Consider the following 14,638-nt stretch of genomic DNA (forward strand, 5'->3'; position numbering starts at 1 on the left):
GCTATACCTGTAAAATACACACTGGATTATGAAGACTTGTATGAGAAAAGAATGAAAATTATCATTTAATAATTTATATATGTTACATGTTGAAATGACAACTTTTGGGATATTGAGTTAAATAAATTATATTTAAATTAAGTGTACGAGTTTCTTTTTTATTTTTTAAAATGTGTACCTAGAAAATGTAAAATCACGTATGTGGCTCCCATAGTATTTCTATTGGCCAGCACTGCTCCAAAACACAGCTAACCCCTTCCTACCTAATCCTTCCAAAAAGATGTAGCCTCCTGTCTACAGACATTACAAAGGGCAAAGATAAAGTATCAAGAACATGTTCTTATCCTAAGGCCAGTTGTTGGGACCCGAGGTTTAGTCACTTAAGCATGCCCTGCAGATTGTCCTGTTTTGTGCCAAATCTTTACAAGTGACATTCAGGTCCCTCCTGCTCAACCTGCCCCCAACATAACCCATAAGTCAATCAAGGTCCTATTTAGTCTGGACAGCATTTAACAATCTACAGGGAAATTCTCTTTCATGTCTATTAAAACTTTTTTCCATTACAAAATATTCTCTGCTTCTCAGATTATTATTTCTGCAAACACAAGTTAGGTAGGTGAAGGCCCGTCCCTGGTTGTCACATGTTATGAGGATAGCCAGTCCCAGGGGACCACATTCCAATTGCCTTAGGGGTTTGCTGCATGTCCCCCTTTCCTTTTTCCTGCCTACTGCCCATTCTATCCATCCAAGCAATTTGCCTAGTAACCTTGATCATATATAAACTTGTTAATAGTCATAGCAACAAAATATGCAGTTGAATGGAAGGAAAGAAGGACTACTGTCCAACAAGAGCAATGTTTCTGAAATGGTTTAACTGTCAAATCTTGAAAAAAATTTTCAGGACTCGAAGAATCACAAGATTTTAGTGCCTTAAAGGTAGGGTTAGCAAGATAAGCCTATAACCTGCATGAATAAATGCAGCCAGAGTGTATGTGGCTTAGGAACACTTGTAAGCTTAGAACAGTGGTTCTCAAAGTGCGGGACCTAGACCAGGAAGCAGCAGCAGCCAGAAATTTGTTAGAAAAGCAAATTTTCAGGCCCCAGATCTTCAGGTGATTGTGAGCACACTTAAATTTGAGAACTGCTGGATTACAGCATTACTCTATTATTCAGAGTCTGACTGTACCATTAACAGATGGAAGGCATGTAGGTTCATTTGAACCTTAAACATTAAGGAAGAGCTCTAGCATCTGCATCTATATCATCATGAAGTTATTTATCAAAACCACCATATTTAGCTTAGCAGCTCCCATAAATTCATTTTCTTATGTCTGAGGCAGTATCCCTTATTTGCTTTCAAAACTACCTGTTTTGCACTGCAAAAGGAGTTCCTGATATATTATTGTGCAATTAAAAGAACAAATCTATACTTGCTCTTACATTAATTATAATTTTGTTATACACACACACACACACACACACACACACACACACACATATACACTGAGTGGCCAGATTATTATGATCTCTGAATGCATAATAATCTGGCCACTCAGTGTATATCCTATATAATAAAAGGCTAATATGCAAATTGTCTCCTCGACCAGGAGTTCGACCAGCAGGCAGGCTGGCCAACCACCATGTCCCCTCCCCCTGGCCAGGCTGGCCAGACCCCACCCATGCACAAATTCATGCACCGGGCCTCTAATATATATATACTGAGCGGCCAGATTATTATGCGTTCAGAGAGCATAATAATCAGGCAACTCAGTGTAAATATATAGTATTTTCTCTCAATCTTTGGCTGTCCAAACTAGATTAGTAGTCTGTCCACATTATCCTCATAAAAAAAAATCTGAAGTTAAATAAAACAAAACAAAATAAAATCCCTAGAAGGAATTGAAGTACTTGTTTCTGGGAAAAGACACACTAGAGCACATTCAGAATGCCCAGTCATGGGAGGAGTGACTAAGGAAATGGAGAGTTGCCTGATTTAGCAAATACAAACACAGGATGCCGAATTACACTTGAATTTCAGATAAACAACAAATATTGCATGGGACATACTTATAACCCCCAAATTATTCATTGTTTATCTAAAATTCAAATGTAACCAGGCATCCTGTATTTTATCTGGCAACTCTAGAATTGGGAATACTGACCTTTGGGAAGGTTCTGGAGAGACAATTGCCCTCAAATACATAAAGGACTGTTAGGAAGAAAATGGGCAAATATCAATATAGACCCAGAGACTATAACCATGGAGGGAAACTACAGGAAGAGCATATTTCGCTCAATGGAATAAAGACATTTGTATCTAAAGGGATTCGAGTAGAGATGTGCTGAGAATGCTGGCAGGAAGTCAAGGTTTTGGAGTGTTGGCTGAGTGATTATGATCAAAGATAAGACCTCTCCGACTTGAACATCTGAGAACCCCTAAATTGCTTAAGTTGCCATTCTCTTGAATCTCTCTGCCTCTGGAACTAGGTACAATGCTTTGGGTAGATATGGATAAGCCCTGACTCTGCACATGGGCGAGATACACAAGGCAGGACAGAACCATGTTTCTTAAAGGAGACACCCCCACCCCCAAGAGCTCTGAATCTAACTGTGCCCATCCTACTGTTGGGACCAAATGAAACACTTATGTGCATTTTTCCTGATGTGTTGAAAAAAGCCCTTAAGATTACGTGAGGATTTTATCAAAAGCATTTCAATTATTAAAAAACCCTTAGCTGCTTTCAAATGTAAAATGGATAAATAAGGAAACTCACTCTTTGTCCTGCTGTCCATTTCTGTTTTTGATGAGTCTTGAGTTGCTGTAGCTGGAGGTAACTTCTTTCCAATAGTCTGAGAAAGAAAAAGATTATTTTGTTTATCAAGATGATTCGCTCCATTACGCAAAGGAATAAAATCAAGATCATAATGCTCACAACTGGGTCTGAAAACAGCACGCAAGCTTTGTGCTGTTCTGTGTATTGGTCTGAACCTCAGTGACAAACAAGCGCGAAAATCAGGTAAAGAGGGCGTTGGATATCTTTTTACCCATTCTTTCTTGATGTCCTCATTGAAAGGTTTATTATATTTAACAGAGAACATAAGTACATTTCACCTCATTTCAGTTCTTTTTATGAGAAGCTGACTAGATCTATGGTGGCACAGCATCTAGCCCAGAGGAAGTGCTCAAAAGTATCTACAGAGAGGAAGAATAAGAATGGTAGTAAGAGAGAATGAATAAAAAGAGAGAAAGAAGCCCAGCCAGCATGGCTCAGTGGTTGAGCATTGACCTATGAACCAGGAGGTCACAGTTCGATTCCTGGTCAGGGCACACGCCCGGGTTGTGGGCTCAATCCCCAGTGTGGGACATGCGGGAGGCAGTCAATTGGTAATTCTCTCTGATCATTGATGTTTCTATTTCTCTCTCCCTCTCCCTTCCTCTCTGAAATCAATAAAAATATCATTAAAAGAAAGAGAGAGTGAAAGAAGAATGGGATTAAGGACAGACAAACACACAGGCAGAAGTCAGAGTGTCCAGGGCAACTGTGCACTACTGCATCCCTTTCTAGCCCAAGGAAAATGGCCATTGATACCAGGGAAACAGCTGTCAAAACCAAGGAGCTGGGTGAACCAACCTCCCCAATGATAAAGGCTTTCCCCAGTGAGCATTCCAGCCACTGTGAAAACCAAACATATCTTCCCCTTGGACACATGAAAAGGAATGAACTGCATAATTCAAAACCGGCACAGTGGAATGTTTCTTCAAATATAACTGATTCACCACAGTTTTTAATTTGAAAAATGTCTTCATGCTTCAAGTGTTGAAACTAACATTAAATATGAATAAATCACAGAAAGAGGATAAGATAAATCAAATCTTCAGTCCCTCATGCATTTTTTAAGACATTTGTGACAGAAAGCCTTTACATTTTACACGGTGACATTTTTATTTAGTGCCGCAGGGCTTTCTATATTAGACTAAAAAATGAAACGCAAAATATTATGCCACCCCTCAACTGCTGCTAAGTACTCAAACTAATAACATCTTGTGATTTCAAGGAAACATCAAGGAGGAGAAAATCTTGATGTTATTTGGCGATAAGGTCAGAGTTGATGAGAAACTGATCTTAGAATTATCTTTAAAGATCAGGAATTGACAGAAAAAAAAATAGATGCTCTCAGTGTCATTTGCATTCATTTTCACCTTCCAACAATATCCTCATCAATCTCCTTGCTTTTTTCCCTTTTGGGGACCAGAATAAAGCATCATTATTGTTAAAGCATTAGCAATAAGAACAGAATAATTAATACTTAAGTTATTACTGACAGGGGAGAGAGAAAATCAGTAAAACACGATGTCCAATCCTGACCTTCCAGGAAAAAAAAAAGAGAGATAGGCAATGGTTTGGGCTTTACAGCAAATACCTTCCTTTAGACAAGCCTTCAAAGGTTGTATATTCTTATAATTTCATCTTATTTTGTAACAGACAAAGTGTTGCCCATCATCTCTAATGTTCTGGTTTACCAGTCTGTCCAAGCTAACAGACATCAAATCAAGGAAAGCATCAGTTAAATCCACTTACTTCTGTGCAGAAAGACACAAGAAAGCAAAGTTTGCTCTATTCCTTTTTCTCACTATTTCAGATAATGCAGAACACTGGCCTCTGTGTGGATCCGGCAAAAGCGGTGATGGTGAAGCTGATACTGTACTCACCTTCCAAGGGTGCTGGACCTTAATTCTATGTCTCTTCATGGGTCATGACTAAAAGTCTAGAGTAAGGCAAATCATCCCCTCTCAGCCTGGTCCTTCAGGTGTCCCAGAGATGTGGATTATTCAGACGTTTTTCTTTTCTCTAGACCCAGAGAAGTATGGTTCCCAAACCAGCGACACCAGCTTCATCCGGGAACTTGTTAGTAAAGCCAGTTCTCAGGCCCTGCCCCAGGCTTTCTCAATCAGAAACTCTGGGGATGGTGCCAAGCAGTCTCTGTATGAACACACCCTCCAGGGGATTCTGATGCACACTTAAGTTTGAGATCTACCGACCTAGATGTAGGAGAGATTCCAGCAGTGCTAACCAAATACCTTTTCTTGGATTAACAACTTGGGTGCCTATTCTCAGACCTAGATCAAGTATAAAACACCCTTTTCACTCTTCTTCATCTCTTCTATCTCTCTTTCCACCTTCTTCCTACATTCTCTATTCATAACTGGCATAAGAATGTCTCATTGCCACTAAATGAGTCAGTTCAGGGAGAAAGTGGAGTTTAGTAGAATAGGTAATATGACAATCTCACTGAGATTTTTTAAAAAGTGAAGGATTGCTTGGTCAGCACCAAGGCAGGGGGATATTCAATGCAGCTGGTCCTGAGAAGTATTGCTCCAGAAAACACAGATCCTATACGAAGACTTCACAAGGATCTCCTAAAACAAGTGACACCAAGCCATTTACTACAAATAAGGGGTGGCTACACAGATTCAGGAGTAGGCCTGGCATTGTATCATCTCACATCATGACAAAAAGGGAATTGGGAGTAGGTGGATGTTGCACAGACATACTCCCAGGACCAAACTGGAGTTACAATTAAAATACAGAAAAACTCCCTGAATAATCAACTGAAGACTCACTGGAGAGAACCCTGATAACTGAGGACAGAAAGTGGAGAGCATAGGTGGCCATGAAACCTTTCACAAAAGGAGTACTGAAATGATGAATGGAACAGACTGGCAGACAAAAAGATGGTTTTGAACCAAAAATGTAAGGCCATATCTAGCCTCTCTGGCTCAAACTACCTCAAAGGCCAAGCGGGCAGATCCCCATGACTGTACTAACATTCAGGGAAAGTCACACCCTGCTATTCCTTCAGTGTTTCCTTTTATTGGCCTTCATTGTAGAAGATTTTTGCACACACTACAGGACACTGAGTAAGTACTGTTCTGCTCTACTATCCTTGAGTCCACCCTAACACCCGACACTTTTCCAAATACCCCATTCAAGAACCTCTATCACCTGCTCTTCTTCTAAATACAAGAACAAAGACAAGGGGTATTGAAGTACTGCTTTCCCACCAGGCTTCTAGCTTCTACCTCTGAAAACATCTTTTGTCAATTGAAACGAAATGAACAGGACCCCAACTTTTAAAGGGCATGCATTATGAAAGCAATGTATAGTTCCAGTATGCACATAGGTCATGTATAATTGAAGGTCAGCTATGATGCAGGCCAAAGTGAACAGAAAAAGTGGGGAATCATATCCACACCTCTCATCCATCTTGCAGGCAGTGAAGGAGGATTTGGGGCTTGCAGTGGCTGTGGACAAGGATTCTCTACTTTTGGCTTCCTCGGCAGAGTTCTGAGTTTTTGCCTGTTGGGTACTCTAAGGAAAATGGCTTATCCAGGACAAGCACTGGCCCTGCAGTAAGGGACTATGTGGATACTGCTCAGGATACAGCTCTTTCACCTTCGAAGAGATCTGCAAACAGGTCCATTGTACCATATGGCATCTAAAGGAACACATTCTCAAGCTCTGCTCTTCTCTTCTGTGTTGTAGCTAAAGACTTCCTAGTACCCACATCCACTCTGGTCTGCCTGTCCCCCAACTCAGAAGCCACTATTTGGTCTGGGAGAGAAAGTATGAGGCTGAAAGCTCTACAAATAGACTGTTACTATCAATGTACTTCAATACACAGTGATCTCCAGGCTGCTGTCAACTTGTGTCTCTCCTACCACATCCTAATCTCCATTTAAAACCTGGTTTTTAAAAATCAATTATTCAAAAAATTAATTCCTTTGAATATGTAATACCAGAAGTACCTCTCCTGTTTTAGGTCTCTTGACAAAATTACTCAGTAAAATTTGTTTTGTGTGTATGTGTGTGTTTATAGTAGGAGCATCATATACACTCCTAGCGCTAAAAGATCTGGTAATACAGCATCAGGACAGATAAACCTCATATGATTTCAGTTAGTGTAGCAAGCAATTTTTTTATTTTCTATGCCAAAATGAAGAAGCTGATGCTTGTAGGAAAGACAATCACTGGATTCATGTCCAGTGGAATCCAGTTCCCTAATGACTAATACATCTTTCTCTTTGTAACTGCTGGAGCCTGAGCCAGGATCCTGCTCATATCAAGTATAAAATCACTCCTCTGACTTTATTCTAATTCAGATGCAAACTCCTTTGAGTGTAAAAAAAAAAAAGTTTCTAATTATAGGGCAATGCTAAGTAGAAGGAAGTTTAAGTCCTATTTCTGAAAGTCTCCTCTCCAAGAATACTACACACAACGCTTGAATCACAGAGACAACCAGGTTTGCTGTGTAGAGGGGCGGGGGCGGGGAAGGCGAGAGCTCCCTGCATTGGTGAGGCCCTCTGTTGGCAGACCAGGCTTTCAGACAGCTATTCTAGAAGAGAGTGATCTTCTGAGAAACTCTATGTAGACATTACTCAAGTGCTCATACAAAGCCAAACACAATAGTTGACTTTTCAAACCATTGGTAAAATATGAGATAAAGAATAGCTTTTTAGCCGAAGCCGGTTTGGCTCAGTGGATAGAGCATCGGCCTGCGGACTGAAGGGTCCTGGGTTCGATTCCGGTCAAGGGCATGTACCTTGGTTGCGGGCACGTCCCCAGTGGGAGGTGTGCAGGAGGCAGCTGATCGATGTTTCTCTCTCATCGATGTTTCTAGCTCTCTATCCCTCTCCCTTCCTCTCTGTAAAATATCAATAAAATATATTAAAAAAAAAGAATAGCTTTTTGAAGCCATTCGCTTTTCTAGACTAGGATCTGAGGGTACGCCTTCCCTTTCTATTCAGTGCAGATTTATTAAGTGTCTGTTCCATATGAATCAGGGAAGCGGAGGAAAAGGCAGGAGGATCCTGAACATCCCCAGAAAGGGTGCCCAACCATTCAGCATGGTTATCCCAAATCCTGGTCATATAGAGGATATGGAGAGGTATAGGCTACAGAACACAGTGATGGGAGGAGGGAGAAATCAGTATTTATATATGACCATATCCTAAACCTTTCAGCTTTCATTTTCTACCATATCTCAAAAAGATACACAAATTGCTATTAAAACCCACTATAAACCTTTTATGTTTATTGTTACATGCTCCTTTCAAGAACACCTATAACTTATGGTATTAAGAAAAGTTTTCTGGTGCTCAGTAGGGAGCCATAGGAGCAGGGCAGAAGCTTAGTGACCCTGCTCATGTCGCAGCCAGTGAGAACTAGCACAAAAGAGCCTCTTTACAATGGAGCGCCTGTGCATTCTAATGGAAGACTTTTCTTCCCTGAGAACTTTACATAGCAATTGTCAACTCACTTGCCTTTGGTTGGTCTAGCTTAAACTATTTGATAATAACACAAGATATGCCAGAGTAAAACACAACTCAAAATTCTAAAAATAAAATGCATGGTACAGTAAAAGAAAAAAATATATTTGTAGTTCCTCTAGGGACAGAGGTTACCTTTAAAATACCTTATATACCACTGTGTCAATTACAACATCTCCAACAGGTTAGGCTTCACAGTCTACATTTAAACTTGAATATAAGAAAAAAAAATTTAAGTCACCTTCTGATTATAGACTTGTGCTTAAGACTTTAAGTTATTCATGTAATGTTCATTTTCCTGGTTGTCTTAAAAAAGCTAGTGATAATTCAAGTTACATTAAGCCTTTTTGCCCAATCATAAAGATCTCATCAGATTCACAGCTGCTTTAGAAGCTTTTGTTAACTGTATTACACTTAGAAGTTTAACCACTTTCCCACCTTTTCTTCGGAACTAATGCCCTCCATGAGAGCAGGTTCTAGATGTTAATTATTCTCTTATCTCCATAGTCAAGGGTAAGTGATTGTTGACTGCAGTAGGAAGTATGTGGATGCCATCCACTCACCCTTTGACATCCTACACAACACAACAGGTAAATGAGGGGAGATGTCTTCCTTGACAAACCAGATCAGGAGACCGTCTTGGAGCCCCACTGTTTGTTACTGTCATGTATCAGCTCTTTCCAGCCTAGTCGCTGGTGATAACACATTGTCGGAGATGTCTTTCTAGACCTCTGCTGCCCCTGGCTTATTCATTTGTTCCCAGGCGCACACACCCTCACTTGGGGGGTTTCATTATCATCCAGGTATGTACACACACACACACACACACACACACACACACACACACACAATTTTCTTGTTCTGAAATCATTTTCCAAAGTGTGTTCCCACCAACCAACCACCAAACCACCTATTCCTACAATCTGGTAAATTTGGGAAACATGGAGTACTTGATATAATCATTGCACAATAGCATATTAAAGGCTATGAGCAGTCCTGTAGTTACTGTTCAACTTTATCTCTAACATTATCCCAGTGTTTTCCAAACGTATCTGACCACAATTCCTACTTCTTGTGATACCTATGAACACATCACAAGAATGAGTCGTCTATGGAATAGTTGGGTGAACATCACTATTTCTACTTCCTAAATTCTCTTGGCTCATCTTGTCTCCTAGACTCATGATTTGGCACTAACCCTTTGATTACACTCTTACTGCAACTTCCCATATTAAACTCACCACCAAGGCCCTGCTTTCAGATTTTCATCCCTTCCTCTTTGAATCCCGCCTAGAGCCCTGTTACTATCACAGGGACTATTTCAACAGTTTTGTACACAAGAGATCCTATTCCCTGACTCAAGCTGCTTTATTTGATCTCGCATAAGACTCAAGTTTTAATCACTCTCCATCATCACCCCTTAGTATAGCTACTTCAAACACTGTGAATATATACAGTGCTTATATATCCTTATCCACTGGGGATATATTCTAAGAACCTCTGAAACCAAATAGTACTGAACCCTATTCATACTATGGTTTTTTTTCCTAAACATACATACCTATAATAAAGTTTAATTTATAAATGAGGCACAGTATGAAATTAACAATCACTAATAATAAAACAAAACAATTATATCAATATACTGTAATAAAAGTTATGTGAATGTGCTCTCTCTGAAAATATCTTATTGTACTGTTCTCACCCTTCTTCTTGTGATGATGTGAGCTGATACAATGTTAATGTAATGAGATAAAGTGAGATGAATGACATGGATATTTTTAGACTATGGGTGACAGCAGGTAACTGAAACCACAGATAAGGATGGACTACTGTACTGCTTATTTATGGCCATTCATGTAAATTGCCAAAGCACCCAAGAAATTCGAGGATTTACTTCAAACTTACAATTGCTGCAACTTGCCATATCTCTCAATGGCTGGTATCTTTCTCCTGTACTCTTAAGACGAATAATAGCAGGCTTTCTCTGAATACAAAGCGCCTAGTCTCATCTTAGATGCCTCCATTAGGTCTTCCAGTGTGTACTTTTTCAATGTGTCCAATAAAAACTTCAGTATCTGCCATGCTACTCAATATGTGTATATGAAGTCTGTTTTATATTTGTATATTACACACACTTGGAGACACATATATGCATTTGTGTGTACCAGTAGAAAAATGTGTCTGAGAATCTGAACCAAATTCTATTTTTTTATTATGCATTTTAAATTCTGTCAGGATTTGGTTCATTTGCTAGCATTTTTTTTTTGTTAATCCTCACCCAAGGATATTTTTTCCATTAATTTTTAGAGAGAGTGGAAGGGAGGGGGAGAGACAGAAAGAGAGAGACACATCGATTGATTGCCTCCCACATGCACCCTGTCCAGGGCCGGGGATCGAGCCTTCAACCGAGGTATGTGCCCCTGTCTGGAATTGAACCCGCTACCATTCAGTTTGAGGGTCAATGCTCTAACCACTGAGAAACCCGTCCAGGGCCATTTGATAGCATTTTGAATACTTTTATAAACCAGGCCCTAAAAAATTTAAAGAACTATACAGCATATTCACAGGAAGGGAGAATTTTCTCTTTGTCAAAGCAAAATAACTTTCTGAAGGTTTAGTAGGGGCTTCCACTCATACTGGAAAACACAGTGCTGAATTCCAAATCAAAACCTGCCTAAGTACTCAATGAGGCAGAGAATGTACATTAAAATTATAGAAGGCAGCTCTTGAAATGTCTGACAATATATAAAATACTCTTTATATTTTACCCCCACTGTCCAGAGAAAGAAGCCTGCATACTATTTTGTTTTCGGATCATCTTATTCACAGGATGAACAAGCCAAAGTAAATTTCCATTTTGTATACCACTTTTGCAAAATACAATTTTCCATCATGCTTTAAAAGACTGTTTTCCACTGTTGTGACAGGTCAAAGGAAAACTTAAACCTTCCTTCCACAAGATTAGTTTTACCTTTTGATTAACAATGCCTTCTTTTTTGAGCATTTGGAGAATTTAAGAAGAGTGTAGGTAAGAGAGAGAAGGATGGTATGGCAAGAGTAAATATCATGGGCTAGTTTGAGTTTTGTTCGTTCAGTGCTTTAACGTAAGACTTGCCGTACATGTGTGGACCAAGTCCTATTTGTCCTAGAAAGTAGTTGTATGAATTCAATTAACATACAAAGACTCTTTCCAGAACTAAATATTTTTACTTAATCACAACATAGTCTAAGCTACTCTCCTTGCCTGGGATGGCACGTCCTCCCCCAGTATATTTGAATCTCATCTCATCTTTAAAGTTTAACTAAAGTCCAGCTAAATGAAGCAGCTTTCAGTAAAGTTTTCTACTGACATGCAGTCCACACTGGCTGACATTTTTGTGTATACGAGATACTGGAGGGAAAAGCCATGTCATACCAGTTTATCAGTTTTCCTGAATACCTCTAAAGTGAAGGTATCAGTCCAGCTGCTGTGGCTCAGTGGTTGAGCATCAACCTATGAACCAGGAGGTTGTGATTCGATTCCTAGTCAGGGTACATACCTGGGTTTTGGGCTCAATTCCCAGTAGGGGTGTGCAGGAGGCAGCTGATCAATGATTCTCTCTCATCACTGATTTTTCTATCTATCTCTCCCTCTCCCTTCCTCTCTGAAATCAATAAAACTATATTTAAAGTGAAGGTCTCAGAACCTCTCTCTCCTTCCTTCCCTCCTCCTTTCCCTTCCCTTCCCTTCCCTTCCCTTCCCTTCCCTTCCCTTCCCTTCCCTTCCCTCCCCTCCCCTCTTCCCTCCCCTCCCCTTCCCTCTCTTTCCCTCCTCTCCCCTTCTCTCCCCTCCCCTCCCCTCCCCTTTCCTTCTCCTTCCTTCCTTCCTTCCTTCCTTCCTTCCTTCCTTCCTTCCTTCCTTCCTTCCTTCCTTCCTTCCTTCAAGTATTATTTTCTGGAACTACCATGAGCCATGATCTATGCTGGAGGCTGGGTATACGAAGATGAGATGGGCAGAATCCTGGATTTTTAATGTGTTCTACATTTAGCAGCAGAGTTAGACCCATTAACAGAGCAATGCAGTGCAAAGGGAAAAACATTATACTCAAGATATGTACAGAAGAGGAAGAAAGTAGCCATTAACAATTCTACATGGGAAATAAGCCTTATAGCAATGAAGAGGCTTGACTTAAATTCTGAAGGATTGGTAGGAATTGGCCAGATAGAGAATGTGGAAAGGGTATTCTAGCTAAACAAAAGCAGGAGCAAAGGTGAGAATTTGTGCAAGGAATGGGGGCTTTTCAGCACAGAATGGGGTGGTGGTGGGGATCGTAGTCTGGGGTGAAGGGAGAGAGATTGGCTTAGGCCAGATCCAGCAGGGTAAGCTGGGGCCAATGTCACAGTTTGTGCTTTAACTTAAAGACAACTGGTAGTAAGTAGAGGTGTATCATGATCAAATTTGTGACTTTAAGACCAATGATCTGGTGGCACTGGGAGGAGAAAAGAAGAAAAAAAAACATGCAAAAGTCAAGAAGATAATTAAGAGGTTGACAAAATAATCCAGCTGAGGCAGTGAAACTAAGAAATATATTTAGACTGTGGACCTATCCATACTTCACAGTCACTCCAGGGATAAATTGGCAATTGTGAATTGGTTTTAATATGGATGGAAAATACCCCAAACTCTGTTATGTTCTTGAGTGTACATATATGCATTCTACATATGGATTGAAAGCCAATGATGTGCAAAGAAGAACATTAAGTTCAGACCCGGACCAGAAAGGCAAAAGAGGCAGAGGCAGGGGCTCAGGGAAGCACTGTGGAGAAGCAATCTGGATGTGAAGGATCATAGTAGTGTGTTTCTCAGTGCTCTGGTACTGCTGTGCTGGCATTCAGTGGGAAAATAGTAGGCCTGTGATAGTTTTGAACAGTTAGCTTACTGTTAAAACACCAATCAATCTACTATTCGAAAACAAAAATATTTAAAAAAAAAACACAAAAAACAGAGACACATAAGAAACTCTTGACATATGAAAAAGCATCTTTCTAATCTGACAAATTTAAAATAAATACTTTAGTCAAATATGTCTCCAAAAATATCTTAGCCTGGAAACAAAAATGGGAAATTTCTTCCCCCAAAAGAAATTTCCAGAGAAGTTTTTCTGTCCTTCGGAGTAAAAAAGGGAAATGAAATAGTTTAATCAGAAAAGAGCTAATATTTGGAGTCATGTTTTGTTGTTTTGTTTTCAAGTAAAACTGCTACTTAAAAGGCTAGGGCATACAATGAAATATTATTCAGCCTTTAAAAAGAAGAAAATTCTGACACAAGGTATCACATGGATGAACCTTGAGGAGACAATGCTAAGTGAAATGCGCCAGTCACAAAAGGACAAATACTGTATTATTCCACTTACGGGAGTTATCTAGAGTAGTCAGATTCATAGAAACAGAAAGTGGAATGGTGGTTGCCAGGGGCTGGGGGTAGGGGAATGGGGAGTTGTTGGGTACATATTTGGTTTTGCAAGATAAAAAGAGTTCTGGAGATGGATGGTGGTGATAGTTGTACAACAATGTGAATGCACTATACACTTAAAAATAATTACAATGGCAAATTTTATGTTATGTATATTTTACCACAATTTTAAAAAAGACTTAGGAGTATACATACTCCTCTTTCCCTATAAGCCTCTACATAGGAATGTTAACTAGAATGACAAGAATTGGCTCTTGAGGCTCTGATATCCTGATACTTAAAATTCAACCACAAAACAATCAGGGGTACATATAGTGTCTAATAAAGGGAGTTAGAGAACAAACACAACTTTGTCCAGAAACTCACTTCAGTCTTATACAAAACACTCCTTCCACCTCTATGAAAGATAACCTAGTGCCTCCATAAAGACAACCTCTAAATCTGGCCCATGCTAAATAGCTCTGGCTTTAACCCTGTAGGACTCATTCTTTACTTTCATCACCAGCTCCAAAGATTCATTTAGCAGTAAGAGTGAATTAGTATTAAGTAGGAATCCTCTCTAAGAACACACAGATTTTACCAGCTATTTAATCTTAGACAAGTTACTTAACCTCTCTATACCTCAGTTTCATTGTCTGAAATGGAGATAATAATGTATACCTCATAGATTTTCTAGGAAGATTTAATGGAAAAAAAATATATATATATACATATATATATATATATATATATATATATATATATATATATATATATATGTATATATAAAGTGCTTAGCCATTATTAATATTATTGAATTTTACCGAATAAAAAAAAATCCATCATCATAATGCCTCTTTATAAATCTAGTTACA

At 39.4% G+C, this 14,638-nt stretch overlaps 1 protein-coding gene across 15 annotated transcripts in view; it reads right to left on the reverse strand.

Annotated features, from left to right (window-relative positions):
* The window catches only part of SH3KBP1 (SH3 domain containing kinase binding protein 1), a gene marked incomplete at both ends in the record, with an annotated part of 338,781 nt that overhangs the window by 106,382 nt on the left and 217,761 nt on the right, over nt 1-14,638 (reverse strand). For all 15 annotated transcript variants that reach the window (XM_080652031.1, XM_080652040.1, XM_080652036.1 and 12 more), the window contains one exon: nt 2,775-2,850. In XM_080652031.1, the coding sequence (XP_080508157.1) occupies nt 2,775-2,850 (76 nt within the window). The remainder of the gene's footprint in view (nt 1-2,774; nt 2,851-14,638) is intronic.

Source organism: Plecotus auritus (assembly GCF_963455305.1).
Source record: "Plecotus auritus genome assembly, chromosome: X".
Lineage (NCBI taxonomy): Eukaryota > Metazoa > Chordata > Mammalia > Chiroptera > Vespertilionidae > Plecotus > Plecotus auritus.